The sequence below is a fragment of the Lupinus angustifolius genome, chromosome LG04 (genome assembly GCF_001865875.1).
Source record: "Lupinus angustifolius cultivar Tanjil chromosome LG04, LupAngTanjil_v1.0, whole genome shotgun sequence".
NCBI classification, from domain to species: domain Eukaryota; kingdom Viridiplantae; phylum Streptophyta; class Magnoliopsida; order Fabales; family Fabaceae; genus Lupinus; species Lupinus angustifolius.
In genome coordinates, this window is record NC_032012.1 from 7965732 (window position 1) to 7990158 (window position 24427).

The following is a 24427-nucleotide window of genomic DNA, read 5'->3' on the forward strand; positions in this document are numbered from 1 at the left end:
TCAAGATCAAAGGTTCGATTCTTGAGAGTGACACTTATTGGAAGGGCAGCTACGAACCCCAAAATGTATTAGTTTCTTACCAAAAAATGTGAGAAGATATCATTGGTAATACTAAAAAAATACAAAAATACCTTTTGCTTTTGTATAATGAGTTTTTTCTCAATACTTTGAGAATTATTTCTTTTAAAAGTGGCACTAATCTGTTTGGTATTTATATTTTACTTTTAATTTTTTATTGGTATTCCTTTATCTATTTCACATTCAAAGTTATATTATTAAGCTATAATAACTTATCTATAACCTATTATTCAAGAATGTAATAATACAAGCTTAACAAGAATTTTATTATAATGATTTATTTGTGAATATAGTGAATTTTGTAGTAAGAATCATTTTGACTTTAAAAGTAACATCTTAATTTAAAAGGGGTGGGGAACTTCAATTATCTGTCCAATAAGAGAGAACATTATTAATTTAACTTTTGAGAATAAAATATCTCCTGATATTAGAAGATAAATTATTTCCTACGGCCACTAAAATCATAACAGGTGTCATGTTTAATCATTTTTTATAAAAATATTTCTAAAACTAAACAAAACAGTAGATATGTCATACTTTTACTGGCCGAAGGAGATAACTTATTTTCATGATACAAGGATTATTATGATTTATGACTTGTGTGTCTTGAACCTACATATATAAATTAAACACCTAGGATATCTGTCAAATGATGAGAATTGATAATCAGCCCTTAAGAAAATGGACCACAATCTTAGAAAAAGGACACAGATTTTAAAGTTTTGGTACAATGCATGAGAGACATCATGCTAATTAATAATAATAAGTGATAAAAAAAACCCTTTTTGAGCTTTTAAGAATAATATTGTGGCCTTCTAAACTCATGCAAGTTGAGCTTGCAAGCTTTTGCATATGATGCCACTTATCACTTGAGACAATGAAGCACATTCAACGATATAGGAACAGTAAACAAAGGCTTAAAGAATTCAAAGGGCAAATTATGTGTATTAAGATAAGAGGAAAGTAGATCTACACAGTTTCATGCATAGAGGTTTGAGCTACTTAATTACACTCATACCCACATGCATCTCTAATTGTTTTTTGGAATCAAAACTAGCAGTTTTATGCAGTGGTCCTCTCCCATTCTTTCATATTAAACTCACTACTACTGTTACTATATGATTAAATATTCATGATATAAATATCACAACAACCAATAGTAGTTAGAAGCAGTGAAATTATATTTTGACGTGTGAGGCTCTGGTCCCTAAACATTAAAAAATGGTATAACTCGGTATATGAGACTTCCACTTAGTGAGGTATGTGAAGAGTATATATACATAGTTTATTTTTATAAGTAAAAATGATGTTTTCAGGATTTGAACTCGTATTTCTATGTCATACGGCAAGCAACCCTTACCCTAAACATTATTTACATAAATTTATATTTTGTTGCTCACTTTGGGTCTCTACAAAATTTGAATCTGTTTTTGTTTTACTGGTACAAGGGAATATATTCCTTCAAGAGGGAGAGTCTGAAGCTTCAGAGGTTGATAACCTCACCTAGCAGGGGAAAAAAAGCTTTTGAGAAAGCTTTGATGTGAGATTTGGCTTCTAGCTTCACTTTTGCTTCACTTTTTAGCTTCTTTTTATGTCAAAATCTTTACCATAGTACCACTAAAGAAAGTGTAAATTTTTTGGCTTTGGTAAAAGTGGTTGAATAAAATTTTGATTGTGAACAAGGAACAAGTCATAGATTTGGCATGGCTACATAGTCCATACCTTTATTCTTTGATGTCCTTTTTCTCACACTTATCATTATCTCCATCCTATTTGACTTGTAAACTGTCTGGTAAGGAAGAAAAAAGAAATTTTGAACCAACTTTGATGTGGATTACTACATTGAAATTATGTGATTTTAACAGCTAGGGAGTAATAGAAGATTCATGCAGGTTTTGCAATGTTTAGTTATCAAATATCAATAAGCTAATTATTTTTTACTATGTACAATATGGTGACACCATGTCAACTAGGTAATTAATTGTATTGTACAAACCATATGAAAATTAGTTATTATATCATGAGAATATTCCTCAATTGGGACAAATTATGAGAAAATTGTAAGAGTCTTTAACCAGAGACTAATCACAGCATCCAATTGTATATTGGGCCTATATCACACAGAAACTGGTCCATGTATTGTAAGCAATTCTTTAAGCTAACAACACAACTTACATTGCCTCCTTTATGTAATAGTGGTACCATCATGGAATGGTAGAAAGAATAACTTCAATCCTCCTTATGACTAATGTTACAGAAAACTCCAACTACAGAGTAATTTTATGGAATGCAAGTTTTTGTAAAAACATTACAACATCCTATAAAAATGATTGTAGTCCACATTGGAGAACAACTATTATAGTCTCAATGGGCCTGAAAGGAATGTCTGAATTGGGAAGTTACCAAATTTATGCTTCTGTTAAGTCAAGAATATCAGAAATTTTGCTTGTATAGTAGTCTGGTTGAATATTATTAGAAGGGTCTTCTAGAGCTGACTGAGTTGTAACACCTGTTCACACATCAAAGTAATCTCAACATCTTATGAATGACCTGTGTAGTAAGATAAGGTAAACAGTGGAATAAAAGACCTTTACCTGAAAATACAAGAAGAGTTTTGCAGCCAGCATTCTGTCCAAACAATATATCAGTATCTAGTCTATCACCCACCATGCACATCTTGGAGCAACTCACATTGAATCTGCTTAAAAGATTGAGTTATATACTGAGAATAAATATAAAATAAAACTCAAAAGTCGTTGCAGAGAAAATAAAAATATTTATCCATTTAATTCTCTTACTTCTTAAGTAAAAAGTCCATCATGAAAGTTGATGGTTTCCCAACTACAATAGGCTCCTTTTGGGTTGACCCACATATGGCAGCAACCATACACCCCGCGCCTGAAAACCGGATTTTATTCATTATAAGGCTATACAATCATGTTGCATGTGATTTAACTGTTTAAGAATAGAATGGAATTGTAGAAAGGACCAGGCCATTCTTGCAAAGAAGTCATATTTCCAACTGAGTCACGGTTGGTGGCAATGAAAAGGCATCCTGGATTTTCCCGTATGCAAAGGGTTCCATACCTATTAGATGGAATTTAAAATAGCATCATGTCAAACAAGTGAAAGCAAGTAATTGCATAAATGTGGATGGAATTATCAAAACAGCTATTTGTCTTCACTATAATTCGAGAGGATGTTGGCTTATATAAATATATGACTCTTCATAGTTCATATCCACCTATTGTGTAACAATGGGGGAACATTTGACTATTCACTAGAGTATTCCATAAGAATATATATGGAAACAAATACTTGAAAGAAGATTTATACGTTGACGGACATATGAGACCAAACTATGATCATTTTCTCAGCTTGCTCGAAATAATATACAATATGGATACTTCAGATCATGCTAGCTACTGGAATATATTTTCTTTAGTATCAATACTCTTTTGGACTCCATATATTTATAAATCATTGAAGGTTTTGAACTTGAAATTTGGAGGCACAAGTCTGCAGCAACATAAAGCAGAAGGTAAAGTGCTGAAGAAAAGCATAAGGGAAAGGATTTTCTTACTGAAGTTTATAATAGTTAATGTTTGGATCTAGACCAACCACTACAGCTCCAACCTGCGAGAGTGACCTCATCAGTTAACTTCAAGGCACTGATCTCAATGAAGATACTCAAAGTAACAATGGACAAGGTTAATTACACTCTTATCATGTTCAAAAAACTTGTTCTGCTTGAAGTCTATTGTTTTATTCGCATCTCCCTGCAATCGTTGGACGTTTATGTTAGGATAACTCCAGTGACAATCTTGTAATTCTAATCCATCTGTGTTGTGTGGAACATGCATGGCCATTAAGAAAATGAGTTATGACTTGAGTTAAACTGTTAGTGTAAGGGTTTCCTTTGAAACAAGACATGCACGGAAACATGATGCTAACCCCAAAATGATTCCTACTCAATGAAGGTGAATAATCATCAAAACAACAAAATTTGCTAGCAAAAGATAACAAACCTGAAAATCTAATTTGATAGACAATAGGACAAGGCTCCCATATAGCTCAGTGGACAATATGAACAACAATTTCAATTAAGAATGAAGAAAAGGAGGAAAAAACTTACTGGACCACCCACACCTGTGAAGCCAGCAAGTTGCAACTCCTCCAATATACCTTCCCCACCAATTACATAAACCTGAACATTGAGAAGAAGAACATAAGTACAAAAGGAAATTGAAAATTAGACCACTGGCAACTAAAAATGTAATGACCAAGTCATGACACAGCATAACATTTATCATGTCCAATATGATAATGAGTAAATGGTCAAATTAGATCTTAACACAATGTCCTTCTTACTAGTCTCTGAATGATGGAAATTATTTCCAACCTTGAATGTGTATTATGTTATTCAAATATGTCCTCAAATGATGAGCACGATGGATTACTTTGAATGACAAAAGGAACTTTTAGAGACTTCAAAACATAACTGTTATCATTCAATTTCAAGGACTAATATAGCAGACATTATATACTGATTCGACGTTTACTAATCACTAGTGTAATCACTTGTGCTTTGCACGAGATTGTAAATGGTATATACAATGAAAATAATAAAAACTGGAGGATAATATAACAAATTATACATGTAGAAATACATATGAAATTATTCTTTGAAATTGAAATCAACCTATAAGCTTCAGCAATTAACAGATAGGACACTCTAAGAGAAGAAAAATGAGATTTATAGTATTGTTAGTACAGCTAATATCAACATATATCTATATCTCTATATATATATATATATCATCACATATGAGTAGAAAGCATAAAAGAATATAAGTTGAAGGAGGATAGTACTCTTAATCAATAGTTGAGATTACTATTGAATTAAGGAAAAAGTACCATAAAAATATTCATTCAGCAATCCATCATTGTCTATTGAATTCTGTAAGAATAGAGCACAACTAAGTGGACTAACTACTTCCACTCACTCATGATTCATGAAACATGCATGAAACACATTAGACAGTTTACCTTATAGAATCTATAGATTGTAGCAGCATATAAAAGTAACGGGATTGTAATTTTAATCATTCAATGGGGTAACGGGATTGTAATTTTTACCTTATAGAATCTATTCATTCAGCAATCCCTTTGATATAGTAGATTATTTTTGGATATTGTCTCACGATTTTTCCCTCATTGTTAAACGGAGTTTACCATGTTAAATTCGATGTCCGCTTTATTTAATTATTTCCTTTGACACAAATAATGACAAGTGAGCCTCGATTTCCAAGTCCTATCAACATGCTCTATTTTCTATTCTTCTTCACTAATTTTGTGCACTCTTCCGCTCACATCTATAAAAGGCGTCCATCACAATTGGGTTGTATTAGACTCCTATTTCCCAACAATCATATACATTAGATCATTTAGTTACAGGGCATTTTGACATAAAATCAAGTACCTTGTTTTGTGGTGGAAAATTGTTCACTTTCAAGTACATAGCAGCTGCAAAAGATGAAGAGAATATCTCATCCTGCAAATAACACAAAAGGGTATATATATATATATATAATTCACAAAGTAAAAAATAAAAAGAATAGAAAAGCAAATTGAAATTGAGGTTATTGACCTGTGAAACAGGGATTCCTAAAGATTGGAACTTGAGAGCGTATTGAGCCCTAGACTTGGAGGAATTGTTGGTAACAAAGACGAGTTTCTTACCATTAGAACGAAGCATTTGAAGAGTTTGGGAAACACCTTCAATAAGTTCATCACCCTTCCAAATCACACCTATGAATCAATTTCATGTAGAAAAGTTGATTGAATTGAAGATGATGATAATAAAATGAGAATTTTGAAGTAAATAGTTACGTACCATCACAATCGAAGAGAAAAGCTTCAACAGAATGGAAAAGTTGTTTGAAATTATGAGCAGAGAGAGGTTGCGAACTCATGTTGCAGCTACTCACTCTGCTTACAACTTTTTTCCTTTATAAAACGAAATTAAGTTGAGATTATAAGCATAAAGAAAGATAAGTTTTTTTTCCCGAAAATTTATACAAGAAGATACTTTATTCACATGTATTAAATTCTTAAAATTTTGTTACATATGATTAAATATTCATTATACATATATGACCACAAACAACAAAGCCTATCTCTAAGGTTATGGGTACTAGAAAGGGGTTACATGTCAAGTTTAGAATGTTATATTTGACACTATAGGGATGAATTGTTCATAACTTTTGTTTCTCGTGTCATATCTTTCTCAACTAACATGGAAAGTGAACATGGCTCTTTAACTTTGGTCCAAACTTGTGGAAATTATATGTACAATATGTATTTATTTTGTATAGATGAAAATTTGTAATTTTTACTTGTTTTTTTAAAATGAGCTCAAAGTTGCAATACAAGTAAGTTTGATAACTCGCTTAAATTATAAACTCATCTTTAGTCGATTAAAAGATACATATAAACTCATATTTTATTCATGAAAAACAGTTTTTTGCTTGGTTGCTTATTTTTCCTAATCAATTTGAAATTTCATTTTACATTTTACCCATCAAATTTCAACAACACTTTCATCAAATTAGCATTGTTTTTTTTTCCTTGGATTGCTCATTGTATAATTTATGTACTATTTATTTTGTGGATTGTACAATTCAAATTAAGTAACTTTTATTTATTTGTATGTCGTGGTTTTTTAAATATTGGTGTTGGTTTTGTGGATTGTACAATTCAAATTAAGTAACTTTCCCTCACTTGGTAGGAGAGAATATGGAGAGAAAGAAAATAAAAGTGGTGAGACCCACCAACTTTTAGTTTCTTCTCTAATGTGAGAAAAAATGGTCAATGAAAAAGGTTTTTTTGGCATTTACAACAATACCCTCAACTTTATCATATACTCATTATTATTTGAAGGGTAAAATTGTTTTTTTCGTAAAAATACATTTTATCTCCTTTCTAATTCTTTTATATTTATTTCCTACCAAACAACTCTTACAGTAAACTCATTTTCTCATTTCTTTCTTTCTTCTCATACTCTTTCTTTTTATCTTCTTTCATCTCATTTTCTTCTACAAAGTCTATATGTGTGACAATTGTTCAAATATAACTTGAATTTCAAATACTATTCCATTTCCTCATGTCATACAATAATATATCTGTTATAATTAATAAAAAAATCTAAAATGCAAGGAATATAATAATAATTAAAAAAATCAAGTTTGAAATTGAAGTTTTTTTTATATATTTTAAATATTTTAATAAAAAAGACTCGTATCACGTTTTGATTTCTCTATTTTCATTAAAAAGATCAAATTTGAAATTGAAAAAACCATCATTTTCTATATATTTTTTTTAAAAAATCACATAGTAGCATATTCTAGTTTCTATTTTCATTATAAAATTGAAATTGTCATTTTTTTCTTATCTATCTTAATAGGCAAATAATGGGATTAATAATATACAAGTGCACGAGTAATATGTATGTTATTAATCATATCAAATACCCGAGTGATAAAGACAAAATGCAGCTAAGAGAGTTAGTCTCACGTATCTGTGGATGGTCCCGACTCAGATCGGATCGACTCCGGTGCGACAATACATGTTGGAAACAAAAAAAAATACTAGTGTGAAAGACAAAAATAATGTTGGGGTCCTTGTAGAGAGAGAGAGAGTAGTAGTAAGCAGATATCCCTCCTGTACCCTTCATTCTCTTTCCCCCCTCTCTCTCTCTATATATATATAATACATAAAGAACCATATTTGTTTGTGTTGTTAACGTTCATTCTCATCTCTCTCTCTTTCTCTGCGCATTTTTATATCAATGGCAGATCTCAGGTCTACTTTCTTGAATGTCTATTCCGTTCTCAAATCTGAGCTCCTTCATGATCCAGCTTTTGAATTCTCCCTTGATTCTCGTCAATGGCTCGATCGGGTATCCATTCCTCATTTCTCTTTTAACTTTTCATCAATGCTCTCTATGTGTTTGTATAAACAAAATCATATATTGTTTCATTCTCATCTCTCAATGTTTATGTCATTCTGTATGCATCATAAGTCATGACAGAATCATGTAACTCTCGTACTTTCAAAACTGAAAAATCCACCTTTTCCTGAAACCTTAATTCCAGTTTTTATTTTCTTTATTTTTATTCAGGTAATCATTTTTTTTTGTAAAAGGTCAATCAAACAAGCATGTCAATCTCCGAAGTGATTTTTGTTTTCAAGTCAAAAAAACGCTTAAACAAATAGGCCCATGATATTGCTGCAGTGTGAAATTCTTATCTTTACCCTTGCAAAGACAATGTTTAATTTGTAATAATCACTGAAATATAATAATTAAATTTATGTTTAGTTATTCGAGGGCTCATCTGGCATTTGTTCTGAATTTAAGCATCCTATCTAAATTATGTTAGGGACTTTGAAAGGAAACCGATGTACAGTGAGTCTGCGAAAATATTGACCCGTAACTTTTTTGCACTACTGATCAAAACTTATTCCAACTATTGAGTAAAGTTTTGTGCAATCTACGCAGCATGCTCAACAAATAGTTTTGTTTCTTGTGGAAACTTTCACACAGTTCTGAACTTCTGATCTTCAATGCTCATTTTTATTCTCATGAGTTATTAATCACATTACTACCACTTTCCTGAGGTGTGTGCATTGCACATGTGTGCACTTGTCTGCACTGCACACATGAAGTCATGCACATCTGGTTGTCATTTCATTGGACTATACACATGTATTTTGTTCTGCCACTTACTTTGTTTTGTATATCTTATTACAGATGCTGGACTACAATGTGCCTGGAGGTGGGGCTTGAGAATTTATTTTAAGCTTGTGTTCTGTCACTTACCGTGTTATGTATTCAATCTTATTCTAAGTTCTAAATACTCCTCTCTAGGAAAGCAAGGAGAGTTATTCAGAAAGCATTTTAAAAAGAGACAAAGCTTTCTATTAAAAAAAGAGATAAAGCTTATTGACTAAAAGATGGATTATAACTTCCATTGCAGGAAAGCTAAACCGTGGACTGTCAGTTATTGACAGCTACAGATTGTTGAAAGATGGACATGAATTAAATGATGATGAAATTTTTCTTGCTAGTGCTCTTGGTTGGTGTATTGAATGGGTATGCCAATAAAAAGCCTTAACCTTTCTAATTTGAAGGATGAGACTAGTTCTATTCACTTCAAAAGTTTGCTGTGTTGTTATTGAGGAATTTTACAATCTTCTGTTGATGAACTTTACAGCTTCAGGCATATTTCCTAGTTCTTGATGACATTATGGATAACTCTCACACACGGCGTGGTCAGCCATGCTGGTTTAGAGTGCCCAAGGTATGAAGCAGAAGTAAACACGTGTCATCATCTTATCATTTTAATGCTGCTGTGATCAAATAAATAACCTCTACCTACTGTATGATGAAGGTTGGAATGATTGCAGCAAATGACGGGGTGCTGCTACGAAACCATATTCCTCGTATCCTTAAGAAACACTTCAGGGGAAAGCCATATTATGCTGATCTTCTTGATCTGTTTAATGAGGTTGTACAAATATCAAGGTTTGAATTAAGTGGATTTCATCTTGCTAATATGCTAAAACTTGACCATGTTGTATTTATTAGGTTGAGTTTCAGACTGCTTCAGGGCAGATGATAGATCTGATCACTACACTGGAAGGAGAAAAAGACCTGTCTAAATACACATTATCACTGTGAGTATTGAGGTCGAAAAAGAAAACAATTTACCAGAAGCTATTATTGATGAACCTCTTTTCAGACAATCATAAAATGCTGGGTCATTTGTGAATGTGATATGACTATAATAAATCAATAAATGTGCAGAAACTTTTTCTGCTAGATAGCAATATCATCAACAGTATGTTAAAAATTTGCTGGAACATCAGAAGAGACTAGAGGGTTAGGTTTTCCCCCATAAGATACATACCTGCCAATCTTTATGCCAGAAAATGAGGGATGCCCTGTGATTCTGGTATATCACGGCAATTTTTTGTGTCAGCGCCCCTTGATATTTCCAAATGAACTATGCCGAGTTCTTTTTGGGTTGGCATGCTGAAGAATATATGTGAAATATGTATGTCACCAGTTCCTTCCTCTCTAGCTAGCTAGCAATATGCCAAGTTTCAATGCAATTTTATATATACCGCTTCAATTGCTTGTTCATTGTATTTTTCTGGTCTTGGAAACCAATATCAATAACTAACATATTGACATGTCCTTCAGGCACCGCCGTATTGTTCAGTACAAGACCGCTTATTATTCGTTTTACCTCCCAGTAAGTGTAGTATCTTCTCACATTTTGTCTTGCCTCTGTAATTTAGGTTTCTTCCCTTCTCCTTTTTCTGTGAGATATTAATGACAATCAGTTCTTTAGTCACTATATTTTATGATGCTAGAATCATATATTTTCTGGTGCAACAAGAAAAGAGTTAATGGAACACATGTAATGTGTTCTTCAGTTTGAAGGCACATTTCCCCCCTTTATCGTTCCTTTCTTTTAATAGCAAGTATCATATGTTTCTAATGAATCTTAACTAAAAAGATGTTATATGTATACTTTCTATGCGATTCTGCTTCAGTAATGCTATCTCATCATCACCTTTATGTTTAGAAGATTGATACTTGAATATATGATCTGTTATTTACTTCTTATTATCTACTTTTCATAGGTGGCATGTGCGTTACTCATGGTGGGTGAAAATCTTGATAACCATGTTGATGTGAAAAACATTCTTGTTGATATGGGAACATACTTTCAAGTACAGGTAATCTTTTGTTCGCTTAGCTTTTTCCTCGTCTTTCTTTAGGACCGCATAGACTCCAGAATGCTAGATGTCACTATCAGCTTGATTTTTCTTTCAAAAGCTGTACTGTAACCTATCTTTTGTTGTTGATTTCCCTCTTTCATTTTAGGATGATTATTTGGATTGCTTTGGTGCTCCTGAAACAATTGGAAAGGTGAGCATACTAAGTAGATAATGGTTACTGACTTACTGTAAGCATACTTTTGGTTTTTTATCTCATTCTAGTTATCTATGAAACCAGATAGGTACAGATATTGAAGATTTTAAGTGCTCTTGGTTGGTCGTGAAAGCATTGGAACTTAGCAATGATGAACAAAAGAAAGTTTTATATGTAAGTACTCATGTTATTGTTTCCTATATCTTCTTTAGTGTCTTTCTCCTATGATTAAACTCAGATAAGTTACTTACTCATTTGGTTTCGTGGTTTTCAGGATAACTATGGGAAACCTGATCCAGCAAATGTTGCTAAAGTGAAGGCGCTGTATGACGAGCTTAATCTTCAGGTTTGAAGCTCATTTATATCCAGCTCTCATTAATAATTTATTCGAAAACACAACCCTTATGATGATTCTTTGCAATATCAACATACCAAGATGGCCTATTAGCGGAACAAAAAGTAGAGAAAAAAATTAAGATGCTAAAATAAAATGACATTTCCACACATTGTGAGAAAAATCATGCAAACAAATACAAAGCATATACTCATCATGATAATATTGTCAATTTAATTCGGATTATTTACTGACTATCGGAAATGATAGGGTGTATTTGCGGAGTATGAGAGCAAGAGCTATGAGAAGCTTGTAACCTCCATTGAAGCTCATCCTAGCAAAGCAGTTCAAGCTGTATTGAAGTCCTTTTTGGGTAAAATTTACAAGAGGCAGAAATAGAGTAACTTTAAGGTAAAGACCAAAATGGTTGAAGATTCCTTAGAATCTAGAGCCCTGATTTCTATCTAGAGCTGTTTTTTTTATATACAAATATTGGTCTTGTTGTATTGTTTTTCTTATTACTTTTGGGTGATAGGATGTTGTATTTTATCTTGTAAACTTTCTTGTGATACCTGTTTGGCTATTATAGTAACTATTTTCTTGGAATCTTTTGGGTCTTTATTAGTATTTAGGGTTCAGGGACTAATATTTGCCAGTGAAACAAATATATAAAGGATTTTTGCTCATGTTGAGGACAGAATGTCCAAAACTCCAAATTTCATATATTAACCAATAGGAAGAAAGGAAAAAGACCATCTTGGATACATGGGTAAGAATTGAGATTTAGCTTCTCTAAGATCATAATACATTTGATCAAATCTCACCTACACTTTTATACTTCAATGGATCTTAATATGAAATTTGCTCATTTTCAATCTCCTGTCTTAAATTCTATACTCAGAAAGTTATCTCTATTTTGTTGTGGATATTTTCAATTCAAACCTGATTGCTTCTTGTGGAGGGTACATGAGGTTGAAAAAAAAAACACTATCACAACATCACTATATAGTTCAAGTGAGTTTGATTTTGTGCATCCTTTCAAAGTTGGAGGTGTAAACTCCTTTTCAAAGAAGGCAATAGCCATTTCAATGTTGTTAAAGGACATTCCACAATTAGATACTTCATGTGTGGTTTCATCATTATAGTTGCATAACTCAAATGTTGACTTGGACAGGGACATTGGCAAGTCAAGATTGTCAAAGAAAATAACCAACAAATTAAGCAGGTGACATCGATTAAAAGGTGAAAAATTCGATTTCTGAGAGTTATGCTTGTTGGGATATATAATCACACATCCCGAAAACATTAAGCAAATGTTACATTCATACGTATAATAATTTCACAATAATCACTCATTTTCAATTAAGGTTGACTGGACCCCTTTCCTGAAATTCTTGATATGATAAACATCAAAGTGTGACATGCAATACAACATCATTCATGAAATAAAAGAGACAACATATGGATAGAAAATTCCATCTAAATTAAGACAATTCAAATGTATATCATAGCTTCCATAATTTGTTTTATTCACTGCTTTTGTATTTTTAAAAATTCGTTAGCATAATTTGGAGAAGAAAAAAACAACTTTTACTGAATTTTCAGACCAAGGAGAAAAAAAAGTACAATTTAGATAAAAAAAAATGATCCTGACACCAATCTCAAACTTAAACCTTTGCTTATACAGAACAGCCAATATGAGAAGCATTGTTATATTGAAATAAATTAAATAGTAATGCCTTCACATAAAAAAAATTGTAACTTGCCTCAAAATTGGACCCTTATGGTGCCATTTGCATAGAAGCATGCCTTTATATAATCTTGTGGATTACTCTACTGAGTGTTGTACTTTATATAAAAAAAATATCATTTTTTGCACTTAGATGCTGGCACTTTAACATAAGGTATTTAGCATATTTACGGTTAAAAGACCATTTTCATTAAAAAAATGTATTTTTAATAAATTATTAAATATCTATTGACTAAATTTTCGTATCGAATATTTAAAAATACATATGAAGAAAAACGAAAATAAAAATTAATATAACGGGAAAAAAATCCCAAATATAAGTTCTTTTGAAATGGAAAAATAATAAAATCTCAATTTTATTTTACTTTCTTAATATCCAACTAGTAGAAGGATGAAACCTATTGCTTATTTTAAAAAATAAAACTAATAGACCTACAATAATAATAAGTTCATGAATGTCATGAAAAAAGTCGGCATTCAAATTTAATATCAGTCATAATATAAACGTCTGGACACACAAAAAGAATAAAAAGTTTAGAAAATTAGAAGAATACAAACTACAATAGAAAATAAATGGTTAATAAGAAAATGATAAAGAAGATTTTTTAATATCAAGAAAATAATTTCTTTCTAGTTACGACTATAACTTCTAATAAATATTATTTCCAGAAATTGAACTATTAATAAAAAAAGATAAACAATAAAAGTAAATTAATTAAGGTAAAGTAAAATAGTAGAATAAAGATGATTGCTTGGAATTGTGGTAGTCAAAATTAAGAAGAAGAAAAAAAGTAAATTTACTTTTCCAATTTACAAACTTTACTTATTTTTTTAATTGCACATCCTTTTCCATTTTTCCATACCCAAAATTTCCATTTATTACTTATATTCAAATTCTCTTTTGTACCCTCAAAATCAATGATTTATTGAATTACTTTGACTCTTATTTCATCAATATCTGTCTGATTATCCCATTTCTCAAGTTCTTCTTCTTGCCTCACTTGTGGACAAAAAAATTCTGCTTCTTTATCCATTGTTTCAACTGTTCATGATCAATTTTGTACCCACAAATAAAAATTCAATTTTGACTTCATTTTTGGCTTAGGTCAGCGACTTCCACAACTTGTTCTAGCATAGTGAAGATTGTTTTTATTTTTTTCGCTTAGATCAAATTTTTTTGCTATTTTTTCAGAGTCCTATAAAATTTTTCATACCCATTTTCCCCTCTTTATGCATACTGCATTACCCTTTTGAAAATAATTCTGGGGTGAGAAAAAAGTTCAATTTTTTTGCTCCAGTTTCTGATAATGAAGGTTGTGGTTCGTGTGATTGAGGCAAAGAATTTGCCACCAATGGATCATAATGGATTCAGTGACCCATATGTGAGGTTACAGATTGGGAAGCAGAGGTTCAGGACAAAAGTGATCAAGAAGTGTTTGAATCCAAAATGGGATGAAGAGTTTAGTTTTAGTGTAGATGATCCTAATGAAGAGCTTGTTGTTACAGTCATGGATGAAGATAAGCTATTTGATGAATTAGTGGGTCAATTTGAGGTCCCCATGTCACTTGTTTTTGATAAAGAGACCAAATCCATTGGCACTGCTTGGTATGCTTTGCAAACCAAAAGCAAGAAGTTTAAGAACAAGGAATCTGGTGTGTTTATGCTACTAAGCTTAACTTTCATGTATTTATGTAATTGTTTAGTGCTTACCTAGTATTTGTGTGGCAAAGTTTTATTTATTGTTCCTTTTACTTCTTCCTTGTCAGTTTGTTTGTGTTTTGTAGTGAAAATTATGCTGATGTTATATTGATTAGGTATTTTATTATAGAAAAAGGCTCTATGTAATGAACTTGGGTGTAATGTGAGAAAGTAGTTGGATATCCATCTTTAGATAATTTAATGTGTTATGATCTTGATGCACTTTAACTAATTGATGATGAATATAATTGTTACATTCTCGGTTTATACTTAGGCTCGTCTTAGAGGCGTCTTATCCTTAATTATATGACTGATAACATGGTGTGTATAGCATCATGTCTGATTTGAGACTTTGGATATTACATCTCAAAGGGCTATTTGCGTTTAGTCTTCTTGGAAATAACATGCTCACTAACAGTGAACATGAATATATGTGATTTTGCTGCTGAAGTTATGGCATTTATTTTGTTTTTCTTGGCAGGTGAGGTTAGTTTGAGCATATATTTTTTAGAGAAGAGTGGGTCTGTGGATTCTAATGGTATTGGCGATCAATTATTACATCCAAAAAAACATACACATACAAGTAATGAATCACTTTCGTGGTCTAGTACTCGGTCAGGCTCTTCTTCTCCTGCAACGGAAGAAACTCCATCTTCTAAGGATGAGAAAGGTGGTGCACAAAAAAGGCTCACAAACAGAATTGCTCAAATATTTAATAAAGGTTCTGATATATTGTCCACCCCATCCCGTAGAGGCAATGACTTAGACCAATCTGAAATTAATAAAGAGGAAATTAGTGAGGTTGAGATTGAGGATCAGTCCTCTAATGAAACTTTTGAAGAAGCCATTAGAAAAATTCAGTCTGCAGATCAAGGCAGTGAAGTTCCTAGCAATTTACCAGGAGGGGTGCTTCTAGATCAACATTATCTTATTGCACCAGAAGAGTTGAACATTTTCCTATTTTCACCTGACTCAAATTTTCTCAAGTCACTAGCAGAAGTACAAGGTACTACGGAACTGGAAATAGGACCTTGGAAGTTTGAGAACGGTGGGGAGAGTTTAAAGAGATTAATTACATGCACCAAGGCTGCCACTAAATTAATTAAGGCCCTTAAAGCCTATGAGGAAAACACCTACGTAAAAGCTGATGGGAAGAACTTTGCTATTCTAGCCAGTGTCAGCACTCCTGATGTTATTTATGGAAACACCTTCAGGACAGAAATACTTTTCATGATCACACCTGGACCAGAGCTTCCATCAGGAGAACAGTGTTCACATCTGGTTATTTCATGGCGAATGAATTTTTTACAGAGCACCATGATGAAAGGAATGATAGAAAATGGGGCGCGGCAAGGTATGAAGGATAGCTTTGATCAATATGCCACTTTGTTATCTGAGAGTGTGAAACTTGTTGATACAAAGGACCTTAATTCCACTAAGGAACAAGCTTTGGCATTGTTACACGCCGAGCCCCAGTCAGATTGGAAGCTGGCAGTTCAGTATTTTGCTAACTTCACAGTAGTCTCAACAGTTTTCATTGGTTTGTATGTGCTTGTCCACATTTGGCTGGCTGCACCTGGCTCAATTCGAGGACTCGAGTTTGCTGGGATTGACTTGCCAGATTCAATTGGTGAACTTGTTGTTTGTGCTGTCCTGGTTCTTCAAGCTGAACGCATGCTGGGTTTAATCTCACGCTTCTTTCAGGCCAGGGCTAAAAGGGGTAATTTCACACTGAACAAATTCAGATACTTTCTTTTCATCAAACTGGGTTTCCTTTATATCAACCTGGTGTTGCTTTAAAGAAGTGGTCACAAGTTTGTTTCCCTCACGTCTCTTAAATGTTTGGTGCTTATGTGCTTAATTTGTTCTAAAAAAACTTTACTTATTTAGATCTTTTGTGGCTTTCAAATATTAGGTAGTGATCATGGAATTAAAGCACAAGGAGATGGGTGGTTGCTAACTGTTGCTTTAATTGAAGGAAACAATTTAGCTTCTGTTAATTCCACTGGATTCTCTGATCCATATGTGGTGTTTACTTGCAATGGGAAAACAAGAACCAGCTCAATCAAGTTCCAGAAATCTGATCCTTTATGGAATGGTGAATATCATTTTGTAAATCATTTTCTGTGCTTATAGCATAAATTGAAACCTCTGAATTTGGTGATCTAATACGGAGCTCGTTTCCGCGACATGTGACCTGGATTGTTGTGCGATTAATTGATTTATTTTGCTAAGAACATTGTCTATCTTTGCAGAAATATTTGAATTTGATGCAATGGATGATCCTCCTTCTGTGTTGGATGTGGAAGTTTATGATTACGATGGACCTTTCGATGAAGCAGTATCTCTAGGACATGCTGAAATCAATTTTCTAAAAGTGAACATCTCTGATCTTGCTGATATATGGGTTCCTCTTGAAGGAAAGCTTGCCATGGCTTGTCAGACTAAGCTACACCTAAGAATTTTCTTGGACAATACCAGAGGCGTCAATGTTGCAAAACACTATTTGAGTAAAATGGAGAAAGAGGTGGGGAAGAAGGTATGTAAAACACAGTTTCATCTTTTTTTGTGTTTTACTCCTGTTTTGTCACCCATCTTTCTGGCTTATTTTGTATTTGAAAAACTTGTAGATCAATTTGCGGTCTCCTCAAACAAATTCAGCCTTTCAGAAACTCTTTGGGCTTCCATCTGAGGAATTTCTCATCAATGACTTTACATGTCACTTGAAAAGAAAAATGCCCATGCAGGTATTCATAGTCTGATATGTGAACTTTAAAGTCATGATCAAATGCTCTATCTTGGTGTTAACTGATACATGCTTCTTTAGTATTATCTCATCAAGTTGCCGTTGTTTCTCTGCAGGGCCGCTTGTTTCTATCTGCAAGAATAATTGGATTTCATGCAAATTTGTTTGGAAACAAGACACATTTCTTTTTGCTTTGGGAGGATATTGAAGACATCCAGGTTGTTCCTCCTACATTTTCATCAATGGGAAGTCCAATAATTGTCATAACTCTTCGGCCAGGAAGAGGTGTGGATGCAAGGCATGGCGCAAAAACTCAAGACGAACAAGGCAGACTAAAGTTCCATTTCCAGTCTTTTGTGTCTTATAATGTTGCACAAAGGTAAACTAAGGGCATTTTAAGATATTTGACAGACATATTTCTATATGTTCTTAACCACAACTTTTGTGGAAATCTTCTTGTCTTTCCTATTCTCTGTCTATAGCAACGTCAGTTAACTTTCGTTTTGTTTGATATGTTTTCTTGTGTGATTTAAATTTAGTCCTTTGAGGATGTTCCAATGATCCATTATGTTAAAGGTGTCACCATTGAGTCATTGGCAATTCATAATCGTCCCTTCCCCTTAATTTTCATTTTTCACAGAACCATAGTTGTTTAGCTGCCACTACTTTCCACACAGGTTTTTGTCTGAATATTTTGTGGTTGCCTAAATTATTTCCCTAGTCTTAGTAGCCATTTCTTGTGCTGGTGTGGTATGAAACGATATATATTCGTACTTCTAAAAAGATATATCCATATGTTACTCAGAAACTATTTATGTGCTGATATAGGACTATCATGGCTCTCTGGAAGGCTAGATCCTTGAGTCCTGAACAGAAGGTCCAGCTCGTTGAAGAAGATTCCGATGAATCCAAAAGTCTTATTACTGATGATAGTGGGTCATTTCTCGGCCTGGATGATGTTAGCATGTCAGAGATTTATTCATATACTCTTCCCATCCCCGTAATCTTTCTATCTCTCTTAACACACAAATCTACAAGTCTGTTCATGTTGTGCATTATTTCCATAACCGCAAATATTTGGTTCCTTTTCCTACTTGTTAATAGTTCTTTTTCTTTAATTAATGTAGGCCAATTTCTTCATGGAGATATTTAGCGGTGGGGAATTGGACCGTCAGGTCATGGAAAAATCTGGTTGTCATAATTATTCTTATACCCCTTGGGTATCAGAGAACAGTGATATCTCCGAGAGGGCAGTGTATTACATATTTGAGAAGCATATTTCACAATATAGAGGCGAAATGACAAGTACACAGCAAAGATCTCCCCTTCTGAACGGAAAGGGTTGGCTTTTGGAAGAGGTTATGAACCTTCATGGAGTTCCTCTTGGTGACTATTTCAATGTGAGTGAATTTATCACATCTTTTTATTTCTATAATTTACATGCTCTTGTCATCCTTGTATTTGTTCTCAAATCCTGCACCACCGAATAAGAGAACCCTTTATAACGCAGATACACCTCCGCTACCAAGTTGAAGATTTACCCCCGAAAGCAAAAGGATGTAAAGTGCAGGTATTCTTCGGAGTTGAATGGCTGAAAAGCACAAAACTTCAGAAAAGGATTACAAAGAACATCCTCCAAAAGATACAAGGACGTTTAAAGTTAACCTTCAGTATAGCTGAAAAGGAGCTTTTACCAAAATAGCATATAAATAATCCTGGTTTTGACCTTGCACAAAAGGTATCAGAAGTAGCTGATATTCCATCAGAATCATGGGCCTGGAATAGAACATATGATGCATCAGATATGATTATAAGGGTTGGTTTGCATGCTAATCCTAACTTCATTGAATGTTAGTTGAACATGCTTCAGAACTTGGTGGATATTGCTTTTATTCTAATCTTTGGTTGCTTGGTTCCTACCAAAATATGTTCTTCAAACCAAACCTTTGTAAATGGACTCCTTTGACTGTGGCACAGTCCAAATTTTGCATCAATACTTGTTATCATTGAATGGCAACAAAATATTGCTTCTAATTTTTAAAAGTTGTAACAATGGAATCCAACATATTCATAATAATTATCTAACATAGCATCCCTGTACTATTCTGGTTCGAGACCGATTATGTAAAGTTTGTTCCTAAGAGTCAGTTCAGTTGGTAGAGCATAAAGTGCGAGTCCGACTAAGTTCAAAACTTTGAAAGTATGTTCTACCGCCTTAAGAAAATTTAGTGGGCGGCTATGGTGGTGAGGTTTAGATATGACATCAAAGTTGGTGGTGGAGCTAGTGGCGGCGGTAAGGTTTAGATATGACATCAAAATTGGTGGTGGAGCTAGTGGTGGCAAAGATGATGGCAGGTAGAAGTTACGATAGAACGCGATAAAGGGGTTGACTTGTCATTTTAATTTTATTTTTTCTTATTACGTTTTCAATATTTTAAATTAATCTAATGGTTATAAAAGGAAATTAGGTATGAATTATGATACAGAGGACTTAACATTATGTATCATAATATAAAATATAATTTTAATTAATAATTTTTGTGGTTCCACATTTTCAAAATTTTTGCTGAAGTTTTCAATATCACTAAAGAATAATTTCATAAGTTAAAAACTAAACATAATAAATCAATCAATTAGATACTGAATTTAATATCTTGGTATATAATTATAATCCTTCCCTTTATATCATTAAAAAGAATCAATATAATATAAAGAGAGTAATGAAAAAGGTAAATAAAATAGATACCCAATTTAATATATATATATATAGTATAAAGTTTTTTAAAATAGCCATTATATCACTTATTATTAATGCAAAAAATAATATATATTTTTAATAATCAATGATAATAGAGTATCATCTCATCTTTTTTAGGTAGCAAATCTTTTTGTGTTGCATGATTATCACTTCTTCAAATATTATTTCAAATGATTGAACCTTTAACAATTTAGTAATCCTACCAATATTATAAAATCGTACACAACTAAACCAATATCTTAATAACAAAATAAGAAATTATTACCTCATATGTTAGATATTAAAATTATAGAAAATTGTGATACTCTCCAAAAAGGTTTTTTAATTTTTATCCCATGGACGGATAAGATTGGAAATACGTTTTAAACTGAGGGAGAAATTAGTAATACACACATGTAAATATTATATTAATCAAAGATAATAAAATTTGCAGCTTTCTCTCTCTACCTCTCTTCGCTTCTCAAAGACGCAGCGTTCCAAAACCCTAACTGGTTCGATTCCCTAACTTCCGATTTCTACCAATAACTCTATCAATCAAATTAAATTTGTCTCATTTTCTAATCATCACTTGCTAACTGCACTTCAATTTTACTTTAAACTGTTTCGGTTATATCTATATTCCCCACTAGATTTGTCCCCAATTTGATACCATGTTATTTTTCTAGGGTAGAATGAATCATGTGTTTTTTTATTTTTGATTACCCATTTGTTTTCTAATTATCATGTGCTTTTTATTTTGTTTTGAATAAATCTCTGTTGTGATATATTGGTCCCTTTATTTACAAGCCATATTAGTGTTTTTTTTGGACCTGAAATTTTAGGGTTTCTTCACAGAGTGATTTTGTGCATGATCTTTGTTTGGAACAAAAGGGTTTTGTGAACATTGCTTGTTTAGTTGTTTCTTTTGATGTGATGGTGGCATTGTGATTCAACTTGTTAGTGAGCTCATACTGTAAGAGGGGGCTCATTCAGTAGGGCTATTTGAAGAGAGAATGTATGGAAGAGCATCATCGGGTCTTGATAGGTTTAAGAAAGCTCAGACTTTGGAACCGTTCTCTGTGTCTTCTGTCAATTCATCTTCAAGAACTACTAGTGGTCCACATCCCTCTAGTAAACTAGTTGGTAATGCCTCTGCTTGGCCGCCACAATCTCCAAATTCTCTCCACCAATCCTTACAACCGCCGCAGCAACATGCTTCTCAGAAAGCGGTAGGAGTGGAAGCGGCCCCGTTGTTGGGGCAGAATCAGCCTGCAACACAGGTTGGAGGAGGGCAATCAACATGGCACCCGCCGGATTGGGCTATTGAACCACGGCTTGGTGTTTTTTACTTGGAAGTTTTGAAGGATGGCGTGGTGTTGGATCGGATTAATCTGGACAGACGGAGGAATCTCTTTGGGAGGCAAGTCCAGACATGTGATTTTGTGCTTGATCATCAATCTGTCTCTCGTCAACATGCTGCTGTCATTCCTCACAAGAACGGGAGGTTAATACTTTTCCCTAATCCCTATCATCTTTGATATTACTAGAATGGATTCACTGCTTTCTATATAATTATACTGAAATTTTTGCATGAACTTTATTCTCTGATTAACTTGCCTAAAAATGAATATATTCCAATGTGTTAGTTTCTGTTAATCATCCTCTGATAAAGATGATTCCCAGATAACTCAGGAGCTTCATATGCGTTTTTTAGATATTAAAAATAAATATAATTTCTAATATGAAAATTAGACATCGATGATTCAACTAGGCACAAGGGGACTTTGACGGAAAAATGAGTAAATAACCAATTATCTTTCATGATTGAATGACAGAGACATGCTATGTCCTGGAGTGCATAGATGGATATGTCTTGTTATTTTGTTTGTCTTCTGGAACTTGGTAACCCCCTTGGGAATTGTGATTTACTGTCACTAATGATTTTTTTACAGTGTATACGTAATTGATTTGGGATCTGCACATGGTACATTTGTTGCAAATGAGCGGTTGACTAAGGATTCACCAGTTGAGCTTGAAGTGGGGCAATCTTTGCGGTTTGCTGCATCAACAAGATCATACGTATTAAGAAAGAACGAGGCTGCTCTTTTCCCTCGTCCTTCGCTGCCCACGGGGATAAATTTCCCACCACCCCCTGACCCATCTGATGAAGAAGCTGTTGTTGCTTATAATACACTTCTAAATCGTTATGGCATCAACAAGTCTGATCTAGTCTCCAAATCTAGTGAGTCTGGTAGCTCAGAAAGTGGCAAAGATAAGGATAACCATTCAGAAAGAGCTGCTAAGAGAATTAGGAAGGCAAGAGTTGCCTTCAAGGATCAAGTTGGGGGAGAGTTAGTTGAGGTTGTTGGAATTTCAGATGGTGCTGACGTAGAAACAGAACCTGGTCCAGTCGGTGTTAAAGAAGGAAGTCTTGTCGGTAAATATGAGTCTCTTGTACAAATTACTGTTATACCAAAAGGAAAAGAGCAGCCCACTGTTAAGGAGTCAGATTTTCCCCATAGAGGTGTGACCGATAAACTACAAGAAGTCTTAAAAAAGGTCAAAACCCAACCGAAAACTGGGATTTATGATGACCTTTATGGAGAATCTGTACCTGTCAAAGTCGGATCTTCCTGGGCATATTCACCAGTCAGTACCGGTGAACGGGCTCCTCTGGCTAAGGAGGATGGAGAAGGGAATGCATTAAGTGGAAAACCGGATAGTAAGCCAAGCAATGTTGATGGAGACGATGATGATGATTTGTTTGGCTGACTATTTGAACCCCTGCAGATCACGGGATTATGGAATAGATTTGTGGTAGTTCTTAAAATCATAGGGAGTTGAAATCAAATTGAAATGCTGCCAGTTAATTATGTTGCTGTACACGCATTCTGGAAATAAGAAGCATCATGCCAAATTAACTTTATAGGATCTTGTAGAAGATGTAAGCTGTTGATGATTGCATATGTTCAGCAAATTTACCAATGGTTTCTAACCCTTACTAGTGAAGGGTTTTTTAGTTTATTTGTTTGTAACCCTGTCTGGCATTTATGTGAGGGGTCTGCTCCAGTTATGTTTAGAAGCTTAATTCAGATATAACATTATTCAAACAAATCCAAGGTTCCAAATGTTGTAAGCCTTATTCAAACTGTATTCCAGTCACTTGCTCAATGAAAGAGGAAAGAGCATGAATCATAAAATTTCTAGAAAACATTATTTTCTACATGATTTTTTTGGAAATGGGGTTTGACATGCAGATCAATTTGAGCACCATTGTGCACAAAACAAAAAGGAAATTTGAGCATGAACCTCTTATGTTTTTTTTTGGCATTTAAGTGGTAGAGTCGTGTCAAATCATATACAAACTCAGACTTAGATGAACTCGTATGAACTTACAAGTTATTTTCTTTTCATGATCAAACACCTAAGATGATAATGATCCATAACTAAGTATCAGAAACCCCTCAACTAATTTGAAATTAATTCAGCACACTAAGTAGGTAGGTTAACAACAAAGATAAGGTTAATTAAAAATCGTGTGTCGTTTTAATTAGTGAAACTTAGATTTGATTATTGTTATATTATTATAATGTATTGTTTTCAGTCCAACATAGGATAATTATACTTTAGACATTTGAGTGAGTTTACAGTATGTCCAGACTCTGCACTCTAGAGATAAATCCACTGCCTCAAACTCAATGCAGATTATATATGATAATAGACAAATTTTAAAACCAGTTTTGAGGAATATATTCTGCTGCTTTCTGACCATAAAGCCACAAATAAACTAATGAATTGAGTACTCAAGTAATGAGTATATGACTCATCTCCTGAAAATTAATATAATGCTTCTATGTCAATATGTCATAACTTAATATGATTCTGAATCAAATTATATATGAAAATATTTCCTTACATATAAAATTAAAGTGTTGTAGCCCCTTCACTAAGTGAGATTAAGACTTCATTGTTGTATATAAAATTAAAGTGCTGCATGCAGAATAAACAAATTGGTTAAATATTTGGATTCACAGAAGAATGATTAACTATCTTCATGAAAAAGGCACATGGTCAGTTC

At 33.3% G+C, this 24427-nt stretch overlaps 4 protein-coding genes across 9 annotated transcripts; 3 read left to right on the forward strand and 1 right to left on the reverse strand.

Annotated features, from left to right (window-relative positions):
• LOC109345474 (phosphoglycolate phosphatase 2) lies at positions 2232-6053 on the reverse strand. The gene is made up of 10 exons (XM_019584485.1): positions 5975-6053; positions 5729-5889; positions 5561-5632; positions 4214-4285; positions 3798-3857; positions 3662-3714; positions 3068-3165; positions 2877-2976; positions 2673-2776; positions 2232-2587 (listed from the first exon to the last, which is right to left on the reverse strand). The coding sequence occupies exons 1-10, from the start codon at positions 6051-6053 to the stop codon at positions 2487-2489; spliced, it is 900 nt and encodes a 299-aa protein (XP_019440030.1). The 3' UTR covers positions 2232-2486.
• On the forward strand, positions 7893-12025 carry LOC109345473 (farnesyl pyrophosphate synthase 1). Its single transcript, XM_019584484.1, has 12 exons — positions 7893-8038; positions 8891-8915; positions 9117-9232; positions 9354-9440; positions 9531-9647; positions 9728-9816; positions 10346-10397; positions 10792-10887; positions 11036-11080; positions 11168-11257; positions 11358-11429; positions 11688-12025. Exons 1-12 carry the CDS (start codon positions 7928-7930, stop codon positions 11814-11816), a joined length of 1029 nt encoding a protein of 342 aa, XP_019440029.1. The 5' UTR covers positions 7893-7927; the 3' UTR covers positions 11817-12025.
• Positions 14089-19529, forward strand: LOC109345466 (C2 and GRAM domain-containing protein At1g03370-like). Of its 4 annotated transcripts, none has more exons than XM_019584470.1 (10): positions 14089-14820; positions 15348-16586; positions 16782-16964; positions 17122-17405; positions 17497-17613; positions 17729-17991; positions 18441-18612; positions 18740-19012; positions 19123-19322; positions 19361-19529. In XM_019584470.1, the coding sequence occupies exons 1-9, from the start codon at positions 14475-14477 to the stop codon at positions 19312-19314; spliced, it is 3069 nt and encodes a 1022-aa protein (XP_019440015.1). In that variant the 5' UTR covers positions 14089-14474; the 3' UTR covers positions 19315-19322; positions 19361-19529. The 4 variants fall into 4 exon arrangements, with proteins under 4 accessions (XP_019440015.1, XP_019440014.1, XP_019440013.1 ...); XM_019584469.1 differs by having other exon boundaries at positions 19123-19321; positions 19364-19529; XM_019584468.1 differs by having other exon boundaries at positions 14089-14272; positions 14334-14820; positions 19123-19529.
• On the forward strand, positions 20768-23525 carry LOC109345471 (nuclear inhibitor of protein phosphatase 1). Of its 3 annotated transcripts, none has more exons than XM_019584478.1 (3): positions 20768-20861; positions 21192-21853; positions 22302-23525. In XM_019584478.1, exons 2-3 carry the CDS (start codon positions 21363-21365, stop codon positions 23119-23121), a joined length of 1311 nt encoding a protein of 436 aa, XP_019440023.1. In that variant the 5' UTR covers positions 20768-20861; positions 21192-21362; the 3' UTR covers positions 23122-23525. The 3 variants fall into 3 exon arrangements, with proteins under 3 accessions (XP_019440023.1, XP_019440024.1, XP_019440026.1); XM_019584479.1 differs by having other exon boundaries at positions 21205-21853; XM_019584481.1 differs by lacking the exon at positions 20768-20861 and having other exon boundaries at positions 20915-21853.

Coding starts and splice junctions, on each gene's coding strand:
- LOC109345474 (XM_019584485.1), bottom strand. CDS start 6,053: ATGAGTTCGCAACCTCTCTCTGCTCATAATTTCAAACAACTTTTCCAT. Junction 5,633..5,728: donor TAGGAATCCCTGTTTCACAG/GTCAATAACCTC, acceptor TGTTATTTGCAG/GATGAGATATTCTCTTCATC. Junction 3,715..3,797: donor TTTTTGAACATGATAAGAGT/GTAATTAACCTT, acceptor TCACTCTCGCAG/GTTGGAGCTGTAGTGGTTGG.
- LOC109345473 (XM_019584484.1), top strand. CDS start 7,928: ATGGCAGATCTCAGGTCTACTTTCTTGAATGTCTATTCCGTTCTCAAA. Junction 9,817..10,345: donor TCTAAATACACATTATCACT/GTGAGTATTGAG, acceptor CATGTCCTTCAG/GCACCGCCGTATTGTTCAGT. Junction 11,258..11,357: donor AACAAAAGAAAGTTTTATAT/GTAAGTACTCAT, acceptor CGTGGTTTTCAG/GATAACTATGGGAAACCTGA.
- LOC109345466 (XM_019584467.1), top strand. CDS start 14,475: ATGAAGGTTGTGGTTCGTGTGATTGAGGCAAAGAATTTGCCACCAATG. Junction 16,965..17,121: donor ATCTGATCCTTTATGGAATG/GTGAATATCATT, acceptor CTATCTTTGCAG/AAATATTTGAATTTGATGCA. Junction 18,613..18,739: donor CATATACTCTTCCCATCCCC/GTAATCTTTCTA, acceptor TAATTAATGTAG/GCCAATTTCTTCATGGAGAT.
- LOC109345471 (XM_019584478.1), top strand. CDS start 21,363: ATGTATGGAAGAGCATCATCGGGTCTTGATAGGTTTAAGAAAGCTCAG. Junction 21,854..22,301: donor ATTCCTCACAAGAACGGGAG/GTTAATACTTTT, acceptor ATTTTTTTACAG/TGTATACGTAATTGATTTGG.